The sequence below is a fragment of the Lagopus leucura genome, unplaced genomic scaffold (assembly GCF_019238085.1).
Source record: "Lagopus leucura isolate 7727_CA_CO unplaced genomic scaffold, USGS_WTPT01 Super-Scaffold_100008, whole genome shotgun sequence".
Lineage (NCBI taxonomy): Eukaryota > Metazoa > Chordata > Aves > Galliformes > Phasianidae > Lagopus > Lagopus leucura.
In genome coordinates this window covers 23557070-23573595 of record NW_024962265.1, presented here as the reverse complement: position 1 = coordinate 23573595, position 16526 = coordinate 23557070, and the positions used below count along the sequence as shown (strand labels likewise).

The 16526-nt window shown below is 42.6% G+C and overlaps 1 protein-coding gene across 1 annotated transcript in view; it reads left to right on the top strand.

The window, feature by feature from the left end:
- Window positions 1-1444: 1444 nt before the first annotated feature.
- The window catches only part of CAPZA2 (capping actin protein of muscle Z-line subunit alpha 2), a 29553-nt gene continuing 14471 nt past the window's right edge, over window positions 1445-16526 (top strand). Inside the window, exons 1-2 of the mRNA XM_042872594.1 lie at window positions 1445-1548; window positions 16325-16388. Coding sequence (XP_042728528.1) covers window positions 1474-1548; window positions 16325-16388 — 139 coding nt within the window. The 5' untranslated portion in view covers window positions 1445-1473. The remainder of the gene's footprint in view (window positions 1549-16324; window positions 16389-16526) is intronic.

Here is a 16526-nt window from a genome sequence, read left to right as displayed (position 1 = left end):
AGTGGCATTGTTTTTCCAATTTTCCAACGCCCACTTGACCTGCAACAACTATTTGCGCAGTATTGCTTTCTGTTATTTAAATACAACAGTCCCCTTAGGGCATCTGGAATGCTGCAGATACTGGGAATATTTTGCTGTACAGCACATGACAGTATTAAGCAATTTTATATGGCAGCTGTTGCAACAGAGATGGATGAACCTCAGAGCATACCAAGATCTTTTGCTAGAAGGTGACTGTATCATACCACTAATTATAATTGACTTAGATCTATCTCAACATCTGTACATTTTCCAGTCAATGATCTGCTTTTCCTTGTCCATCAGAGCTTGGGTGAACACACTGTGCTTAACCAAGAAGAAACTGGTTTTTTAATTCTTTTCATAAAATTATCACTGTATGCGAAAGTATGCCCTGCCATACTTCCTTCACTTTGAAACAATGATAAAAACTTAATTCCTCCCAATACTAGGAATAAATCCTTAAGAATTTCACCTTACTCTCTAGCAAGATTAGGTGGACCATTGTAGATCATATTTCATTTAACGAATAAGAGCTTTAATTATCTCATTATTCCAAAACATGGACTTAGTAACAGCTAATAGCCACTCTGGCATAACATACTAAGCCTCTTAGCTTTTCAGTTCTGAGGAATAAGGTATAACCATCAATTCCAACATCCTCATCACAAGACCCTACCCACAAACTTAATTATAATAATTGTGTGATCTTTCTCAAGCTCCAAATTGTCATTTTGGTTTCCTGGTACTAATACAACTGAAAGGTGTACCCAATAAAAATAATGTAATGTTTGGATTCACCTCATAGCACTGAAGGGTTGTCATTTTTCAGAATGTGGAATGAGGATTTTCGTGTTATTTCATGTGCATGTGCTATTGTACCACTCAGGAAACTGGCATCCCTATCAATGAGATGGTGCTTACAATCGTTTTATTCAGCCTTTATCCCAGTATTCCACACAAACCAAGCAGCAGAACTTGGCTGGTTAACTCCCTCATTTCCCATGTTTTCTCTAGTTGTCACTGAGAAACAGGAAGGGTATCTCAGAAATATCATCTGACTCTTCTCAGCCTTCGGCTTCCTTTTTCACCACAGCATTTCAGCTTCCTCAGGGCTTCCTTCCGTCTCTCTGAGCCCGGAGCTCAGACAGTCCCGCCAGGAGGGCGCTGGAGGGAACCACCGCCTGAGCAGCGCCTGACAGGAGATGAGGAGCGCTCTCAGCCACCGCCAGTTCTTCTACCATCCCCTGGGCTCCTGGTAGATAAAGACACTAAATTTCGTGGTCCCCAAACCCAATAGCAGCCCCCAAACCCAAGCGCCATCACTCCCCTACACTCTCCATAGGCTCCGAGCACACACCTCCCACCGCCCTCCCTTCCCGCAACCGGCTCCCGCCCCAGCAGCGCGCATGCGCAGACGCGCCGCAGCCGTAGGGGCGGGGGCGCCCTTCCTGCATGCGAGGGCGGAGCCGCGGGGCGCCGGACGGGAAGATGGCGGACCTGGAGGAGCAGCTCTCAGATGAAGAGAAGGTAGGGATGGGCGGCACGGGGACGCCGCTCCCCGCCGCCGAACCCCGCTCTTCCCCGGCCTTCTGAGTCGACGGGCCGCGGGACCGTCGCCGTTCGGGGCCGCCTCGGCGTCCCGGCCCGTCAGCCGAGGGCTGGAGGAGGGTCCGCGGGCGGGAGGGAGGGCAGGGCCGGCCCGGGGCAGCTCCCGCCGCTCCTTGTAGGGTGCGAGGCGGACGGGAGAGCGGGGCCCGGCGAGGCGGGATCCCGTGTGCGCTGGGGGCGGCGGCGGTCGGGGGACGCTTGGCGGCGAGCCGGGGGTAGAAAAGGCTCCTCCGGCCCTCCTTCCATCTCCGCTTCCCCTTTCCCGGGCCTCCTTTTCTCCCTAGGGATGGGGCCGTACCTCGGCCTGGCCCCCGAGCCGGGGTGCCCTCAGGGAGGAAGGGTGTGGGGTGAGGAAGGCTTTCTCGTTTCTTATTAGGCGGCGGCAACGGAAAGAGGCTGAGGTCGGGGATCAGAGGGTCCGTGCTGTCTGGGTGTGCGTGTGTGTGTGGTCTCTGCTTGTGGCCGTGGGAACTCCTCCGGCTTCAAGCAGGTTTTCATAGGACATTTCTGAAGGAGCAGCGTGTGTTACAAGAGCTCCGTTACCAGCAATTTGTGCCTTCCCCTCAGAACCGGCTTCATGGCAGCTGCCTGCTCAGCGCCGGGCTGCGATGCTTTGTGTGCATGGCTCACATCTTCACATAGTGCACAGTTTTATGCATTTCTGTCCTAAAAAAACACGGACTGTTGTGGCAGCAGAAACTTTGAGGTGACTTAACTGTTGGAGACATCAGAAAAAAGAAATGCTTTAAACTTCTCTGAAGTTAGAAGATAGATGTCCAAAATAAGATAGATTCTCTGTACTTTTGTAGGTTGACAGGGCTGTGTTTCAGGAGCTGGAGAGGCATTGGTGGGCCAGGATGTTGAGTGCATGCATCTCTAATTTCTGTTCCCAGCCACAGGTTTTGAGATTGGTCCTCTATCTGGTTCACATTCACATGTGTTATATGTGGCAGTCTGTGACTGTATTCTTTCTAGAATGTACAAGTAACTTTAATCCGCTTGATAGAGTATATGCCTGAACATGCTGAGTCTGCAAGTTAAGATCACAGGGCTGGAGGATGGCTAAACTTAGCAAGAACCTCAGGGTTCACCTGGCCTGAGCAGGTTACCCGTGATTGCATCTAGGCTGCTTCTGAAGATCCCAAAGGAGGAGTAACCTATGCCAGCACTCGGCCAGAAAGAGCAGAAGTGCTAACTTCCTTGTGCCAAACAGAACTTCCTGTTTCAGTTTGTTCTTATTGCCTCTTGTCCTGTCAAATAACGTAAGGTACAGTGATGCTTTCTTCTTACCTCTATGTGAGCTGAGAAGCACTGCCTGTGCTTGAGTGACTGATGAAATTAAGTTCTGAACTCTCTTTTGTCCTTTAATTGCAGTTTTTTTTCTCCAAATTGGTGCAGGCTTTCCGGAGGGCTCCTCCTGTCTTCTTGTAATTGAATAAAGTCAGCATTTTTCCATTGCAAATTTAAATGGATTCCTCTATCCATTTCAGTCCTTTATAAAATTGATCGTTCTACATGATTGGAGTTTTCCAAGCCTGACTGTATATTTATTGGCAACAAAACAAAGATAAATAATGCTGCAAGCTCATGGAAAAACAAATAAATATCTATGCAGATCTTGTGTTACTTCCAGATTTTAATTTTTCACGGAAGAGGCATGTGAATTCGTTTTCATGAATCTGAACCTCTTAGAAGGTTTACCAGTGTTATATATATCTCCATGCTGAAATAAGCATTCGCTGTGTTCAGTGGCTCTCACTAGTGTTTGGAGAAGCTGTCTACGGACTTATATTTGACTCTGACACGTAACTTATTTTAGGTAGCCTTTTAGCAACGCTTTTGAAAGCACTGATATATTTAAGTTGTGCTGTCATTTTACAACAAAAATGTATACTGCTTAAAAACTATAATCATTTTCTGGTGGTATTAAACTGATAAGTTTGTGCACTCTGAGTTTTCTATGTAGAAGATATATTCAGTTTAAAGCATTTGGGGGATCTGAGTTACTGCAAAATGAAGTGAATAGATTTGCCTTCTACTGAGCCACTAAATGAATACTGTATAAGGAATGAAATTTAGGTGTGCAAATACTTTGTATACATATATATCTTGGACTTAACTTCTTCAGTTTAATTCATTCCTGATGTCTCAACTAACACTTTCTGTGAATGATACAGATTTTTTTTTAAGCTAACATTTATGAAGCTAGACAAGATTTTTCTTAAACACTGAGTTTTAGTGAGCTGAAATAATGCTGCTGGGTAGCACGTGGAAAGCACTTCTCCCTCATCTAACAGGGACTGTAATGTAAATCCAGAAGGAATGCTGCGCGTACAAACATTCATTTTCACAGGGAATAATCATATTGTTTCTTTGTGTAACTTTCTCCCTTTATATGAAACAAAGGGCTTCAAGGGCTGACAGACAGTTGGTGATGCTATGGGAAATTTTGATAGAGATGTGGTATCACTTAATCCCTCACTGTAGCTACAAGTTATTGAATTGTGCTTGGTTTGTGTCTTCCTCTGTGTGCAGACAGGAACTGTAAGTGCTGCAAAGGCAGAAAGAAGTGCTTAGTTTGGGTAAGGGAGCTCTAAAACCAAGGAAGGAGAAGGCCAATTGCGAGAAAATGTCTTTTCCCTGTTCAGGATGGTGTATCATAGGATTGAGTTGGAAGGGACCTTTAAAGGCCATGTAGTCCAACGTCCCCTGCCATGAACAGGGACCACAGCTAGATCAGGTTGCTCAGAGCCCCGTCCAGCCTGGCCTTGAGTGTCTCCAGGGGCAGGGCACCCAGCAGCTCTCTGGGCAGCTGTTGCAGTGCGTCACCACCCTCATCATAAAAAACTGTTCTTATATTGCATCCAAATCTCACATTTTTATGTTTGAAACTATTTGTTGTTTTGTCGCAACAGACCCTGCTATAGAGTCTGTCTCTTTTTTTTATTAAAGCCCTTTTTCAGACACAGGAAGGCGGCTCTCAGGTCTCCAGGAGCCTTCTCTACTGCAGGCTGAACAGCCCCAGCTCTCAGCCTGTCCTCAAAGGGGAGCTGTTCCATCCTAGGGATCACCAGGGGCTGTCCAGTACTAAAGACAGCTTCTTTGAGACACAGTGGTTTGTGGTGTTCTGTAGGTCTCTGAAAGTAAAGAATGTTTCAGTTAGGTGGAAAAAGAAAATATTATGTTTATGTTTCAGTCTGTAAATAAAAATTAGATGTGAGAGGTGGAAATATTGAAGTCCAGAACTTTTAAGAGAGACAGCTGTGGAAAATCATCACTTTCCTTCACTTCAGAAGTAATTTGTCCTCTGATTAAGTCTTGAATAAAAAAATCTATTTCTTTATCCAAGATATTTGAAGTAGGGTTTTTTTAAGCCCAGTAACCATTTTATGCAGTGTATTTATGTTTCAGTTCCTGTACAAATTGCTCTACCTGTGGCTATGTCAAACTGATAAGCATATATAAGAACGTTTTGGTTTTTTTCTATGAGCTTATTAATGTGTATATACAAACTGCAATTTATTTACATGAATGCAAGCAGTGCTTAACAGAAGGGATTATTTTCATTGTAGAAGATGTATTCGTTAATGTAAATACTTATTAATAAATAGCAGCACACACAAAATAGGGCTGCAACTGTTTGAATCCGAAGGATGTTCTGTAGTCAGTGCCTTTTGGTGACTCATCAGGATGTGTTTGCTGTAGGGTTTTTTTTTTGTTTGTTTGTTTTTTCTTATTGCAATGTAAACCCCCCCCCTCACTACAAAGCACAGGAGTTAAATAGCCGTTGATGTGGAGGTAGCCTGAGAAAACAGAGATGTCTTCAGTGAAGAAAGGGGAGAGCATTGATAGGAAGATAGAGAACATAACGATGTTTTTTAATGCAAAAATAGCTCACATTCTTTGAAATGCTGAGCATGGAAGTGCGTGTGTTGTCAAACATGGGATCAGAAAGGAACCCCGCCTCTTTCAGTAAGGTTTTGCCTCAGTGTAGTTCTACTCGTTCAGAGAGGCATATTGAGTAAGGTGGAGTTTAGCAGTCGGCCAACTGGCTGGAGGTAAAACAAAACTTCCCTTCTGATGGGGAAATGGTCCCATTTGTGAAAATGAACCCACTTTGCTACCACATATTTCCAGGTGCATTAGATAACTTGACAGTTTTTTGAACTAGGTGTGAAAAGCTGCACAGCTAAGTATAAATACGCTAGCAAAACTCTGCAGTGAAATTCATAGTAGTTAAGGAAAACTCTTTTCTCTAGTAAATGCTTTGAGATGAGAAGTCTAAACCAGTAAAATGCATTGTCTTGTGTCAAGGCTCTGTATGTCGGCAGCAGAGCTCCCTGTGCAGGGGCAAACCAACCCACCAGCTCAGAAGCATCAGTAGGCTTTTTTTAAAGATAGTTATTCTTTTAAAAATAGTCTGGTTTTTAAATGCTGTTTAGTGAGTCAATTTGTGCTCTAAATCATTTGTTTTGGGAGGGTCTGAAATCTTAACTTTTGGAACTACTCCAAACGAGACTTGGAGACTATAGAAAACGAGGATCAGAACATTTTGGAGTAGAAGCAAGATTTTAATAGTCAGCTATGGATATGATTGCGCAATAATCTGTAACTGAAAGTGATGTTTTGCAGATATTCTAATGTTCGTTCTTTGTAGTTTATAAATGTATACTTTGTAGTATATTAAAGATGTAGCTTTGCTAATCTGTCTTGCAGGGGAATCTTGTGAGCCCTCCCTCCTGTTCTTGAAGCTCTGAAAGGAACTAGGAATGCTGTAGCATGTTCCTGTGGCTGACTGAAAATCTTCTAATAATTAAATGTGAAAAACACTCAAACAGTGACTGTGTTAGTGTTTGTTTAGTTTAGTGTGTGTTTAAGTTAGTGTGTGTTTAAGTTATCACATTGTGGAAACAGTCTCATTGTCAAAGTTAATATTTTTCCATGAGTGAAACAGAACAGATGCTTTGTAGAGGGGGTTGCTTTCCTATAGATGTAAGGTTCAACTTAATGGTTGATAAGACTTTGTGACAATTCTTTAGTAAGAATGAGGAAGTTGAGAGTGCATCTCAGACTGCTGTGTAATTCTGAACGTGGCAACCTTCCCAAGGCTTTTTTATGTCCATAGCTAAGGGAGGGAAATGTGTTAGTGTGACTTAGAAGAAGATTTTCAAAAACGCATCGCTACTCTTGAGATCAAAGGACAGAATCAAAGCTGTAATCGTTTTATCTGTATGAAAATGTTGAAAAATTGATCACTTACTGTATGTATAACTGCAAATAATAGTTTATTTGTGGAGTGGCAAGCTGGAAGAAACTCCTGGAGGTATCCCAAATGCTGCGTTGTCCAGGCAGGCCAGCTCAGATTACGTTGCTCAGGAACTTGCCCTTTCAGATTTGGGTACTGCTGAGGATGGAGGCTGCACAGTCTGTGGGTAACCTATTCCAGTGTCTGACAGCATTCACACTCAGAAACTGTTCAGCGACAGTTTCTCATGTGGCAGCCTGTCTGATCCTTATTGTTTATTTTCACTACGTGTCTCTGTAAAGAGGCATGATGCAAAGCAAACTTGCCCGCATTCTAGACAAGTTAAAAACAAAACAAAGCAACCAACATCTGAGACTTGAAGATGCATACAAATGAAAGCTGTTATTCTAAATCAAAGTGATTTTAAAACTGCAATTCATATTTTCTTTTGTTATGAACAGTTTGAGGAGACTGTATGCTTCCACGCGTTCTGACCGCATTGTGGACTGCGTATGTATGAGTGCACCATCAGGAGCATGGCTCCTGCTTCTGTGCTCACAACAGCTCTTGTGGAAGCTTGCTACCCAGGGAACCTCACCAGTTACATTTATAAGGTTAAAAAGAAAATAACTCCAAAATAGAGAAAAGTAGTAGAACAAGTTACTGGCTGATCTATCAGTACTTGAAATGGGAGAGAATGAATGATCTATGATGTGGTAGGTGAAGCTTTCTATTGCTCAGTAGCAATCATCAACCTACAGTTCTGCTGTGAAATATCATCCTTGTTTGATTTCATTTCTGCAAACCAAAGAGGAATGGTATAAAAATTCTAACCACAGTATATGGCAAATCATTATATTTTTCTCAGACAGAACTGTATTAATCTGAGTTTTAGTTTCTGAAAACGAGGTTTTAAAAAGTTGGAACAGCATAAGCAGAAATGAAAGCAGATTTTTCAGAGCATGGAGTTGCTGTTTCCATTGCTGAGTAACCAGCTTCCAGAATGCAAGGCCCTTCATAACTTGCTGCTTAATTTGACCGAGTGTTAAAACTTCAGAACTGCAGATTAACTTTGAGAGATATTTTTAAGGCACTGTAGTGGCAGGGGTGGATTTGGGTATGGGCAAGGTGGCATCTCAGTCTGGGAGTAGGTGTTCCTCACAGAGCAAGCTCTGCGCTTCTTCCTTTTTACTCCCTGCTGCTCTTGAATCCAGGCTTGGTATCCTTGGAATAATTAATGTTAAATGATGAGCTTGAACTAATAGGAAGGCTCACTTCAGAAAGGTTTTACAGTGGATGAATATTCTGCACATGTAAATGGAGGATTTGTCACGTTGTGATGGATGCTGCTCTGCAGCAGCTGCTGAGAAAGAGAGGCCTGGTTGCTGGAACTGAGGAGTGCTTGCGTTGGGCTTGCAGAATGGCGTGGTTCTGCTTTGGGGAGGTGGAACTACCAAGTCTTTTGTGTAGGTTTGGTTAGCCATGCTGTATGCTTTTAACTTCTCAAACAAAAGTTAAGAACTTTGCTTTACAGTAAGTGTAAGATTTCACGGCTGTTTCAATTCTCTAGGAATGAGTCTTGCAAGGAAATGATGAGATTTTTATGGATCAGATAGATATCAAATAAGCATCAGAAAAATACCTTGCTGCTTGCCTTCTAGTGGTTGCTGGGTAAGAGCTAGCTGTAAATCTACATCAGATCCTTTGTCAAATCATAGGGGGGTTGGGCTAGCTCCTAGCTGGCTGCCCAACGTGGTGTTTTGTGTGCTGGATTGGTTAAAAATGTTCAGGTTTAATACTATGTTGAAGTGTGCAGTACCAAAGAATAAGTTTTGGTGATGTTTTGAAGCATGTTGAGTGCTTTAGAACACAGATGCAGTTTCCTGAGAGCAGGACTAGATGCAAATTTATTGGACACACCTCTGTTTTTCAATTTGCTGTTGTCCTCAGAGATTAAAGAGCTGTTAGAAGCACAATGCATGAATAAAAAGCTGGATTTTGTATAAATTCTGAACTTGCAATGTTCTCAATTTTTTCGGCTGTTTTGGTAATTTCCTGGTTGCTCATATGTATGAGCTTTCAAGCGCATACCTGGAAAAAGGACTACAGAAAAGATAAATTGGAGTAAAACCACTGCAGGAATAATGTCCCAAACTTGTAGTGCAGAACATGTGGTGCCATCAATAGTTCTGGAATCCCCTTTGTATGTTTGTTGTTTTCCTAGCCTGTTTGTTCTCTAGCTCACTGCTGGCAAGGCGCAGGCTTTCAGAGAAATACAGATGCAGGCAAAAAAAGATACATTCCATTCCCTATAGTTTAATTAGCAGCACTTTTTTTTTGTTCACAGATTTTAGTAACTGATGGTGATAGCTGAAGTTTCAGGTTGATGTTGATGGTTTAAGGTTTACAAACAAAACATATTTTGCTAAGTTCAGTACTGTTCTAATGTTTCTGAATTAGTGTATAGGAAGTGGGTGACGTTACAGAGTGAAAGCAATCAACACTTTTCAAGATGGTTATTTTTTGTGAAAATAAATTTCATCATCTGAGTCAGTACTTCAGATAGGGCTATTGCTTGAACTGACTACTGCTGACTGCTATCTGAAGTACCTCATTGTCTCATTTTGACTAGGATTTACTTTTTTCACTACTATTAAGAGCTGGTGGTGTTACGTGCTATTAAATACTTGTGTATTATTTTTAAAAATTCCATTTTTAAGTGAAAGGATTTATCCAATCCAGTATGATATGGCGTTTTTGTCCCCAGGGGCTGACTTAGATTGATACAAGGATCTGTTCCTTTTCTCTTTATTGTTTCAGTTTACAGAATACTTGCTAAATGGATTGAGGAAAATATTTGTTCTACAGATTTAATGCAGCTTCAGGCATCAATATGAAGGAAATGTCTGTTCATTTAAAGCCGTTGATGTGGAATGTGCCCCTCCTTTCCTGTGCCACAGAGCCACATTTTTGCTGTTCTCTTTCTCAGCTCTCCCAGAAGAGAAGTGCATTGAATGCCATAGTGCATTTTTTCAGTTGAGGTTGGAAGCAAAGCAGTTGCAAACGTCATTTTCATATTCATCCCCTCCCTGCCACCAAAGGCAGCGAAGCCTTTGCTCCGTGTCTCTGTGAGATGCTGCACATACCAGAATGCTTCTTTGCTATTTGGAATCATATCCACAGATGTGAATTTGTTTTCTTGAGAAGCTGAGGAGATGGTTTGCTGCCCACTCGGGGTAATCCATTTCTCATGCATGTTCTCAGAGCTTGTCTGCCCCTTTGAAGGCTTATTCATCTCACCAATCTGCTGGCAGCAAGAAGCAGCAGTTCTCTGAAATTCTTACAGTGAAGGAATTGATTGCTGTGTTCTTGCCACCTTCTACAGCCATTTTTTGCTTCATCAGTTTGCTTCTCTGAATGCTCACGTAAGTAGACAAGCAGTGCTGATACAAAGGAGTTTGTAGATTGGGTTCATGGGGCACCCAGGTGAGAGGGGATGGAGATTATTTATTTTGGTGGCAGCAGCACAGCAGATCAGTTTATGCCATTTGCAAAACACCCCCAGATCATTTTTATTTTAAAAGATGTATCATAATTGCTGGTGGAACATTCTGAGGAGTATCCAACCCTGGTATTTAATTAACTGAAGCTAGTGAGTTCCAAGTATGTACCTTTCTAAAGAAAGCCAGTTGCTTTTTTTTGTAGTTGTTTTAAGCATTGAAGGATTCACAATCTCTGAACTCTTCTGATGTTTGCAATGCTGACAGCTCATCAGCCATTGTATCTTGTAAGTGATTTCTAAGGTAGCTGATTGACCCTTGGGCTGTGTTCCATGATATTCTACATGCATCAGTGCAAAGTGAATTTTACTTGGTACCAGATACCAGAGCACTTTAGTTGTTCATTGGGCAGTGAAGGAGTATCATGAGAAAAACTGCCGTGGATGAACTCAAAACATGAGTTCGAATCAAACTCAGAACTTGATAAAGCTGGCTAAGTCTTCTGCTCAGTCCCACTGTCAGTAGTGCTGATCTCCGACTGACTTGCATGGTTTTGTCTGTGAATGACAGGTTTTTCAGAGGATTGAAACTTCTTCACCTACTTGGAAATCTTAACAGTGTCAGCCTTCCTGCAGCTATGGGCTAGCTGTGAGAAGCCCCCCTAGCTGCCTGTAGATAGAGCTCAGTGGGTCAGGACTGAGCCATTTGCTCAGTTGTCTGCAGAAAGGCTTCCTGAGCCAGCGAGAGCCATGCCAGAAGGCATGGCAGTGGGCACCAGACTCTTGGGGCCCTTTACTGCTCCTAGAGAAGGAACAAAGAGCTCCCTTCTACTAAATATGGCGTCTCACCTGCTTGTTTTGCCAAACGTAGATTCACCTGTGAGTATGAGATTTGGTTTTACAGGGAAGTGGAGGCTCTCTCAGGAACATAAAATGCACGATGCGTGATGCCTTATTCATTGTACAATAATTGCTGTAATTGCTGATAAAGGCGACTGCTCAAGCAAACTCCTTTCCTGTGATCAGCAGCAAAGTTGTCATGGCTCTATAGGGTGAGATTGGATTACCGAGGTTTTTTCTCCCACTCCACTGTTTTTGGTTTTTGTTTTTTTTTTTTTATTTTTTTTTTTTTTTTTTATTTTGGTTGTTTTTTAAAGATTTTAGTTTAAAAGGGTTTTTAGTATGTACTCACAGTTTCATTGTTATTGCTGTAGAGCAGTAAACTTTAACCTGTTATGAGAGCAGAGGAAGGGTGGGTCTCCCTGCTGCCATGAATCTGCAGCTGAACTTGCAGTAAGTGATGTGCAGGAAGGAATAATGGCAAAGCATGTGGTTTCACAGCATATTGCTTACTGGTGTGTTCTTCCTCTGCAGTGTGGCTGTTCATTGAAGGAACTGTCAGGCTGCCTGACAAGTACAACTGTAATTCAAATAAGTTAAAGGGGGAAAAAAAGAAAAGCTGACTAAGGTTGTAATGCCTTTCTTCTTGTCAGGTGTACCCTGGCCGATGGCTGGGAATGAGCGTATCTCACAGCAGAGCTGACGCTGTAGCACGGCGTTGTGAGAGCCCTGCGTGTCTGAGCGTGTGTTCATGGCCATATATAGGCACAAGCAGCACAGAAGGTTGGGCTTTTTCAACCAATGTCAGCTTCCGATTTGTCAGAAACAGGAAGAGCGGTTTGGGGGCATTTTAAGTCACTGCATGTGACCTTAAATTCAAACAAAATTCATGGTGGCTCAGTCTGGAAAAGGTGAAGAAGGAGGATCTGTGTGTGTACCTGGGTGATGGTGTGCCTTGGGAGAGATTGGAAACAAAGGCAAAAGGATGAAAGCAAAACACTGTTCAGTAAGTGACTGCTTTGTCCTTGTGTAATCTGAACAAACAGCAAATACTGACATGCCCGAATCTAGGTGCTTGTTTGTATAACAACTGCTTCAATCTCTAACAAGAGAAGTAAAGTCTGATAGCCACACTCATTGCATACAACAAAGCTTTCCTTTTCTCCTTCTTTCATCTCGTCAATCTGAATTTTTACCTTAGCTGCAATCATTTTCTACATAGGAATCAAGCTTTTAACTGATGTGCTGGGCAGTATTTGGTTTCACTTACACTGAGTGATTCAGTCTTGCTGACTCTTACTTACTGATCGCAGGCTGCATTTCAGTCCGCACTGTGAATTCTGATCTACAACTGGAAATAAAGCATCTGCAGCAGGGGTTGCTTCTCTTCGTAATGCTGAAGAAGTTGTGTTCACTTACGATGTGTCTATTGCTTGTCCAAATTAATCCTCAAAGCTGCAGCAAGTTGCAGAAGCCTTTAGGAAGATGTATTTAGATTGGTTTTCTGCATTCAGTTAATTAAATACAATAAATGTGCACTTAAATGCAAAGAATGATAGTAAAAGCTGCCCACAAGAGTTTTTGGGTTTTTTTTGTGAAGCACTGATCATTAGAACTTCTGAAGTTTGCAATTTCTTGCAAGCTGTTTGGAAGACTTCTAACTAAAACAGTGACTGTAAATCTAATCTTGGAAACTACAGCAGGAAAACACTGCTGTGGTGTTTTAGATGATGGTTTGGGAAAAACTAGAGTAACAAGTTGAGACATATAATGTATTTTCTCAGTTCTGGCTATTTGAGATTTTGAAGGAATGCTCAGTTATAACCTGGATTTTTGCTTCTTGCTGCTGTTCATATGAAGTGCTCGTACTTTGTGCCAGCCTGCGTTTCTCTTGAATGAAAAGCGTTTGTCCCTTAGACTTTGAAGTGCTGTGTTCCTTGTGTTCTGACTGTGAAATCAGTTCTGATCAAGTTTTAAGAGTCTCGGTGTCTCAAATGACTGGCATTGCTCACAACTGTCATGCATCCCTCTAGGCTTTAATGAAAGCCCTAATTTCCTATCTGTACTGCATTGCACTTGGTGTTTCTTAGCTTATTGCTGTGTGTTACAAGTAATGTACTTTTGCTGTATCTCTATCCTTTTTTTCTCTTATTATTTGTCTAAATAATTAACTAAACCAGCACTTTTCAGTTGTCTGCTCCAGTGTTGTAACTCGTGCTTTCTGGGGTGGTACCTGAGCCAGTGGTTTCTTGTTGCCAAAAGGGGGAGATGTTGAGCTCGGTGAGGCACGTTGGGAGCACATTTATTTCTCCTTTAGTGTTAGTCTGGCTTTGGAGCACAAAGTGTGCCTTCAGTGTGTCTTTTGGGAAGGACTCTCTGGCAATAGAGAATCCCTAAGTGATCTTCAGTCTTGTGTGTCAGATAAGAATACTGGATAAGTACTGATAATAAGTTAATTTGGTTTAACTACTGAAAAAGAGGTGGGTTAGCTGTAATAGGGCTCCGTTCGCATAGGTAGGTTAGCAAAATACAGAGCAGCTGACTGATAGACAGCAGCTTTCTGGCTTCTGCAGTTATGAGTGTACCTTACATGTCTTGATTTGCACAATGGTGATTATTTAGAAAGTGGTGTCTATGATGAATTGCTGCACTAAAGAAAGTCGTAGTGAGGAATTTAATTTGCTACTCAGTGTTCGCTGAAAGCAATATCTTGCTTAGTCTGTCCTGAGGAAACATGTGTTACTATTGATTTCTTCTGGATAGATATTATTCATACTACAGCAAATCTGACAATAAGAAGAAAAGCAGTTTGTATTGCTAGCAAAAAAAGAAAAAAAGAAAAAAAAAAAAAAGCAAAATCAATGTAGCATTACCAGAACAGCTGAAAACAAGGTATTACTTGGGTTGCAGTGCAGATTTCCTATATGACGTTGCACATATTTGCAGTTCAAACCACATGGTTATTTGAAGTGCAGTTTGAGCATCTGAGTTTTCCTTTATCTTGCCCCTGACTGTGTTTCAGAGCTCAGGCTCTCTGGAGATGTTGCCTCTGAGCATGCCCAGAGCTGGCCCAGCCATGCCCAGGATGAGCAGTTCTGGGGTCAAGTCAGAACCTGCAAACTGCCCCCTCATCCAACACGCCTCCATAGCTGCTCCTCGGTGTGAGCCCATAGTCCAGCCTAATTCCAGGCTCTGGTAATTGGTCGCTTGATTCAAGTGCCCTGGCAGAAGAGCCCAGAGCTCACCTTGCCCTTCTCCATCTGGAGCAGCCCATTAAGGCAGTTCCTTAGCTGGTGTCTGTGCTCTGTGTTGGTTTGGTCTGAGCACTGAACTGCAAACAGTACGGGGTGCCCCTGCTCCTGCAGGGCGGTGGAGCAGCGTGCCTTCACTGGGGAGAAGCACCCAGTCTGCTGGCTGGGGTGATCTCTGGTTTATGCGAATGAGATTAAATTCCTTTGTGTCAAAGAAGGCAGTTGGGTTTATCTGGGTGAGTGCTTTAATAAGCTGCCATAAAACAAGGCACTCCCACCTAGCTGCTGTTTCTCCTTCGATGAAAGAGTAAGCCCTGTGGCACTTACCTCAGTATAATGCAAAATATGCGTTTACTTGCAAAGAGGAGTTCTGACGTATGCGTTTGAAGCAGCAGATAAAGGCTGTCAGCAATCCAAAACACAGCATTCAATTGAGGCAGCTGAGACCTGGCAGCCTTCTCATTTTACAGAATCATAGGGGTTGGAAGGGACCTCCAGAGACCATCGAGTCCAACCCCCCCCGGCACCCTCCCCCCGCCAAAGCAGGTTCCCTACAGTAGGTCGCACAAGTAGGTGTCCAGGCAGGTCTTGAACATCTCCAGAGAAGGAGATTCCGCAGCCTCCCTGGGCAGCCATTAGCATTTCCATTAGCAGCTCTGACTTGCACTGAGCAGGAAGCTGCTTGGCAAGTCGTTTGGGGTCTGCTTGAGTTTGAACTCGGCTGATGATGCAGCAGCCATGTGCTTTGTCAGGGCACTCAGAGCTTGAATCACCTCTCATGAATGTGACTGGAACCTGGCTGAGCACTGGGTTTATTATCAACCTAGACAATAATAGATTCTTACAGGTTGATTCAGGAGCTCATGAAGGCTCAGACAGTTACTTCTTCAGTTTCATATACCCGTAAATGTCTAAGTGTAAAGTGTTTTGTGGTTGTTTAGGTATTTGTCACTAAAGTACCTGCTTCACAGACTTCTTAATTTCAAACAGAAAGACCAAAACAGTGCAGAAGTTGCATCTCCTAGATCTTTATCCCACAGAACTGTAATTGAAGGTGTTAGAAATGGGAAATACTGTTCAAATCGCTAGATTTGAATAGCAATATCATGACAAGGATGAAAGACAGCCTTGAATGCGTCCTCAACTTGGATAGTTGTAAATTAGATAGAGTAGGAACTCTTGTCAAGTTGGGAATCCACCTTTTGTTTATTTGTTCTGCGTGTTCTTAAGAGCTTAAAGGGGAAAACAAGAATGAAAGGGAGTGAGCAGAGGGGCACTGGTAAGGTAAGGTAGTATTTCATTTTCAGGTTGGTTGTTCCATAGTGAAGAAAGCAGCTTTGTGTTCCTTTGGCAAGCACATGTGTGCAGCTGTGCAGTGCAGTAAGCCAGCTCGGGGGGCTGGTCTGCAAAAAAGAAAGATTACCTTTCTGATTTTGCTCACTGCGCAGTTGTGTAAGTGCTTGTGCAAGTATAGGTAGAGAAAAAGCCAGGGCAGGCATGCGTACTTTGAGTGGAAGTGCTGACCTCTGCTGTGTTTTGAGTGCAAAAAAGTTATGGTTCTCAGGTGTTTTTCTTTGGGCTGGGGAGTTGTGTTGTTTTGTTTTGTGGGTTGTTGTGTTTTGTTTTGTTTTGTTTTTTAACTTCTGTCTCCTGGTTCTGTCACTTGTAGCCATCTCTGTCCTGTTGAGATGGAAATCCATCTTCTGTGTTTCTGAAAAAGGGCAGTGCTGCGTGAAGGAACCAATGAAACAGGAATTGTGCATTTTTATGTCTGGTTGTTGAAGTTATCTGGCTTCTCATGATTAATGTGAATAAAAATAATTACAGCTCTATAAAACCACTTATTTTTTTGTTTTTTAGGTGCGTATAGCAGCAAAATTCATAATTCATGCTCCTCCTGGGGAATTCAATGAGGTTTTCAATGGTAAGTGTCTTTCTGCTGCGTGTTTTCATTTAAGGCATCTGTTCCCAAAAGTGTATTGCTGATTGCTCTCCTGAATCTCTTGTAGCTTAGCTTTGTAGGAGCTCACTTGCTGTAAGAACTTTACAATCCTGATTCTAT